The 5,686-nt window shown below is 39.6% G+C and overlaps 1 protein-coding gene across 3 annotated transcripts; it reads right to left on the reverse strand.

Moving 5' to 3' along the window:
• Positions 1–201: 201 nt before the first annotated feature.
• LOC137955509 (uncharacterized) lies at positions 202–4,876 on the reverse strand. Of its 3 annotated transcripts, XR_011113160.1 has the most exons (3): positions 4,236–4,876; positions 3,533–3,783; positions 2,471–3,104 (listed from the first exon to the last, which is right to left on the reverse strand). XR_011113160.1 is itself a non-coding variant. In XM_068802482.1 (2 exons), exon 1 carries the CDS (start codon positions 4,803–4,805, stop codon positions 4,242–4,244), a length of 564 nt encoding a protein of 187 aa, XP_068658583.1. In that variant the 5' UTR covers positions 4,806–4,876; the 3' UTR covers positions 202–433; positions 4,236–4,241. The 3 variants fall into 3 exon arrangements, 2 of the variants coding, with proteins under 2 accessions (XP_068658583.1, XP_068658582.1); XM_068802482.1 differs by lacking the exons at positions 2,471–3,104; positions 3,533–3,783 and adding an exon at positions 202–433; XM_068802481.1 differs by lacking the exon at positions 3,533–3,783 and having other exon boundaries at positions 2,473–3,104.
• Between the last annotated feature and the right edge of the window lie 810 nt (positions 4,877–5,686).

Genomic DNA, 5,686 nt, shown 5'->3' on the forward strand with positions numbered 1-5,686 from the left:
TTAATTCCCTTTGACAGTTTCTTTACGGAAAAGGGGCACTTGCAATGATAAGGTTCCTCTCTTTGGAAAAGACACTTCACACCATCATATTAAATCTTCACATACATACCACGCTTATCTATGATTACAGGGGTGGCTGCACTCGTGCAAGGAGACCTATCATGTATGATTCCATATGTTGCATTTTAGTAAGGAAAACTGCCATTTGCCATCTTTATTTGCCCATCCCTCTTTCCTCTGGTTGATCCCACTGATAGAACTGCCATTTGCCATCTTTATTTGCCCACCCCTCTTTCCTCTGGTTGATCCCACTGACTCTATCAGTCCATTGATTAAAAACCATAATAACGACGGCCTCATCGAGTAGGTTACGACCAATTCTAGTTTTTTGCCTTCCAAACGAAATGCAGGCACCAAGTTTGATGAGCACTCCCTGTAACTTACCAGTCTGGTCAGTATCTAAAAACATGGAGCATAATTTTAAAACCTCTATTCACATCCTATTTGATTTTTCTGTACCCTATTTCTACTGGACACTGGTATTAAAGGTCCTTTCATTTTATTTTTTTTCTGTCGTATGAGCTTATGGGTTTACTTGGAAGGCTTCAGAGATGAAAGAAAGGATAACATATTTTTATAGGAAAACCAGAATTAAACAACAAAATGTGAAATATACATTACAATCTCAGGGGCTTAGAGATCATTCCAGTATGTTAAGCCCTCTATAATGTTGACCAAAGTTTATTCTACCATGCACTCAAAACTCCGGTTACTTAGAACACATACTTCATTTGCATAGGAATTGTCATCAGAGATTCAAACTACAAGACTGCTGTGCCTCAGTGACATACATACTACATTCAACAAATTAGCTGAACAAGAGGTAATGTGCATTTTATTCACCTCTCTCATACACATTAGGTGCCTCTCAAGTCATGCTTACACCATTGCGTAAGTATGGAGGACCCTTTTACTCGAGGCTCAGCTCACTTGTGTCAGTATATCAACAACTCCACTACTAAAACCCTGCTATATGATCCACACATTTCACTAAGCAAATCCTATATTTGATCAGACTTTTACAAGCATCTGAATGATACTATCAAACTTTTATTCAGAATAGCCGAGCAGCAACCACTATTTGTCAGTTTATATCTGAAGTATACCAGCTTGGATTTTCTTTCCTACTCTAATAGTATATTTACATCTTTAGACCTGGTAGACTTTTTCGTTTCTTTTAAAAAGTTAACCTTGCTTACCTTTTACTTCTGTTTCTTGTTCAATATGAAATATATCATACAACGGCAGTTGACTCAATGACCATACTAAGAGGGTTTATTAGCGTCAGATCTAGGGTTCAAGTCCAATCTGAGAGGATACAGTTTCTATCTAGGTGTGATGAAATTAAAAAGAAAACAAAATTCGTTGAACTAGTTATCAGTTCAGGCTTCATGGTTAAGGAAGAGGGAACAGAGAAATGAAAGAAGTATGCTCAGAATTAGACAGGAGATGAGCAAAGAAAAGACAGGAGAAGAACACTGAACAAGCCGAAAGTGATAGAGAGAGTAAACCCAGATCCTATATACAGCATCCCACTCTTATGTGTCATATAACTCAAGTAAAAGTCACTACAAGAATAAATGTATCACTTCAATAGATTATATACCCTTTGAACACAGAAATCAGGATTTTGCACCTACTTCCAACAAACTACTATTTTTTTTTTTAAGTCAACAAACTATTATTGCTAAGAGAATTGCTCATTGAGTAACATTGCTCTACAAGTGCAGAAGGTAATTTAAAATATAGACGGTCTTTGAATAGCAGCAATTTATATTCTGGCCCTCAAGCAAGTATATGCAACTCACCACCCATCTCTGACAACTTAGATCAATGGGGTGAGCTAATACACCATGAGAAAGAGCGAATTAGGTCCAGCCCTATGCCAAACAAAAACAGGATAGTCCTCTAAGCACGCTCATGAGGTACTCCTACAGAAATCTTTGCCTACCTAGTTTCCTTCTCAATTTCTATGTATTACATGGCAATGACTAAATTCTTCCTATGTCGTCATCAACATCCAAGCAGCAGCATGAGCAGGATCCAAGCAGCTTAACTTTTCTCTTGTAGCATTAAAATATTTTGGTGATGGTCTCCCATAACAATGCATGTGAGAAAGGCGAAAAAAATATGTAACACAAACTTCTGCAAGATTGTTGGTTATTGTGTGCAACAATCACACGCACACAGCATCATGGAAAACCAAGTGATCCCTAACAATACTAGTATACTACCCTCCACAAGAGCACCATTATACTAAATTGATAAAAGGATTTTGGTGGTGGAATAGGAGAACCTTGAGAGGAAGAAAACGAAAGAGAGAAAGAAAAAAGAGAGAAAGGGAGAAGAGCCAAAGGAGGCTCGTTGGAAGTCCTGCGCGACCCCCAGCTCTCTTAAGTAATAGGTTTAGGATAAAAATTACAAAAATGCCCCAATTACACTTAATAAAACTTATTCTCTTTATATCTCCCTAACTACGCATCCTGTATACATGAAAATTTAACTACTAACATAACTCAACACATAGAACAAGATTACATATAGAAATTAAACCACTTAGGTAGTGAAATGACCAAAATACCCCTTGAATATATTTTCTTACATAAATAAACGAGGAACCATCAAAAATTGCTTCAAATCACCTGTTTTTAACCACAAATCTGCACCTCCATAAGGCAGATCACACCATCTAGGAAACTTCCCACCAGCTGCACAAGCTGCTTTAGCAGAAGATTTAAGTCTGCCTCATAGAAGATATAAGTGCAAATGTTTAAAAACAGGACAGAGGTTGCATCTGCATGAGACTTAATAGCTTACTGTTCAGCTTCTTTAAGGCCCAGAGTGCAAATGGTGGGATAAGATCTGCATAATTGATATATACTTGTTGGAAATGACAAGAGATCTGGAAATGACTAATGCATATCTTGAGGGAGTCAGGAAGGTTCAATTGATGCTTGAACTTGTCGATAGCATACCACCCTCAGTAATGAGAAGACCAGACCAAAGGAAATGGCAGCCTAAATCCAATGAGAAGGAAGCATCTCCTACATTACAAGTCAATTAGCTTCAGTTAAACCATCCTACATTACATCTAAGTCTAATTTTACATACAAGCTTGGGAAGTGAGCCACCAGACTGATGAATAAATTGGTTCATAAGAGCAAAAGGCAGTTCTATTCTATTGCAGTAAAGCTTTTGTAAACTGCAACTAAGACCTTTAAAATAGTCCACATGGAAAATGAGATTGGTGATCTTAGTAATCTTTTCATTTGAATTCTCATAAAAGCAGATGCTCCTTAAGTATGCAAGGGATTCTTCTTATGGAAAACAAGACTAAGAATCAGCTGAAATCCTTAACAATCCCTAGAGCCAGACATGATAGATGTGCATGAGAAGGGGAGCCCACTGGCGTATTTCCAGAATTTGACAATTCAAGAGGACAAGAGGATAAGAAGATAAGGAATCACCATACAGTGACACAGATAAAGAGCAGCTAAATTTGATCTTTTCCAGCAATTTTGCTTCATTACTCACTGTGGGAGCATCAAAAAGAGGCTTCGTTTGCCACATTGAGAGTTGAGACATCAAGCACCAACAGCTCCTGCTAGGTCTGTATACATATTTTCATATGCCCATATGCTTCATTTTTCCATTGCAAATCCACTAAATTTACTACACGCTGTCAAACATCCCCCCGGTTGAACTTGGTGTATTATTCAACATCTGTCAATGTTCATGACATAAATTAAGAATGAAAAGCTCCTTAATAAAAAGGGGTAACGCGTAAAACAAAGAACTCACTTAGACGATTGTTTGACCCTGCTGAGAAGCTCTTAGAACCTTTAGGGATAGAAAGGTGAAATAATCACAAAATTCATTAATAGCATCATTGATTATATCAATTGAACACACTTATCAATTGCTGGTCCTTGATTACCTTTAAACAAACATAAAAAGAACGCCAGATATGGAAATGGTAGAGTTTATCCCCACTAAAATACAACAAGAAATAAAGCGACCATTGAAGGGAGAAAAAGAGAGCAAAATTCAGGAACTAAGAACATATCATTTAGCCACCAAAATTGACAAAAGCCTCAAACTTGATAATGCTTCCTTCTTTATCCTCTATACCTAAAAGCCTAATCCATATTTTTCGAGTTTTAAGAACTCCATACCCGCGTTTAGAGATCATCCTCCATTCTGAGATATTCTCCTATATCTGCCTGATGAAGCACCACAATCGCGTTAGGGTCCAACTTCCTACAGTCCTGGGTTGACTTGGCGGCAATCCCGAACCCCAAAGGCACGTCCGACATGGAAAACACAACCACCCCATCCCCCGCCGAGGTGTTCTCGGTGATTCTTCCCAACCCACTTTTCAGAACATGGTTACCGTAGAGAAACGACATCTCGGAGGTGGGTTTGAGCCATACTTTGTGCTTAGCATGGGCAGCAATGAGGTCGAGGCACTGGATAGTAAGGTGGAAGCTGCCCCCTTTAGTGAACTTGCCGATGCAGGTACCAAGAGCAACGAGGTTGTTGCGGGAGATGTTGGTGGCTCGTCTGAGTATCGAATCGGAGACGTAGAAGACTCGATTCTTCTGTAGGCGGAAGCAGTAGCGACCAGATTGAGATTCAGGGCCCTCCAGAGCGGGACGCTCCACTATGTGCTTGAGGTTGTTGCCCGTAAACTTGAAGAGCTTCTCGAAGACGGCCGTGGTCTCCTTCTCGTCAAGAGGCCTCATTCTATTGATTTAGGTTTCACAGACGAACCAATACGGAAATTTAGGAGGAGGAAGAGGCTCGAGGAAATATGGCCAGGGTTTCGCGACGAAACAATACAGAGGGGTAGGGTTTTGTCTCTATGGAAACCTGGGTTTCGCGACTCGAACTCGGGACCCGACTCGGACACACGAATACAGAGGTCGAGTCTACCTTCAACTCGGCTCGGCCAGTCCTTAATCCGATCCGACTCGCCAAATTCGCGAGTCGAGTCGAAGAATCCGAAAGCCATGGTGGAAATACAAGTTTACACAATAGTAAATAAAATATTTACAATTACAACCTATCAAATTATCAATAGAAATTATAGGAGAATTGGTATCGAGCCGAGGCGAGCCTAGCCGAGCTCATGTTCTTGTAGGCTCAGGCTCGGGTTGATCTTTTACACCAAGGCTCTATAATGTTAATGCGATAATAAATTGAACAATAATAATTAAAAAATAATCGGACATTACATGCCAAGAACCAGCCTCCGCTAATGGTTCCCCGGTTATTGTAGTTAAATGCCCCTTTATTCTCAAAAAAATTAAAAAGGAATCAAAAAGAAAATTTTAGCTAGTTATGTGTTTTGATATGTAAACAGTAAATCAGTCGTCTTACCGAATAGGCGAGTTCAATTAAGTGAGATTGAAATTTTCGGAGAGATCGTTCATGCAAATGTGCCCCTACCAACAATCAACTTGAATTCCTTGTTCTCAATTTCACATTAATGGAGCATTATAAATGTCAATGAGTAGACAGATTGTGGATTCATTCGTTCAGAAAGAGGATTACTACTTGCTCGGGATGGCAGGGATAGGAGGGAGGAATGCCTACCACCCTTCTTCCGCTTCCCCGGTCACCG

The sequence above is a fragment of the Aristolochia californica genome, unplaced genomic scaffold (assembly GCF_029961685.1).
Source record: "Aristolochia californica isolate CCGP_79_NKW_82.1479 unplaced genomic scaffold, dmAriCali1.0.hap1 SCAF_2, whole genome shotgun sequence".
Classification (NCBI taxonomy): Eukaryota; Viridiplantae; Streptophyta; class Magnoliopsida; order Piperales; family Aristolochiaceae; genus Aristolochia; species Aristolochia californica.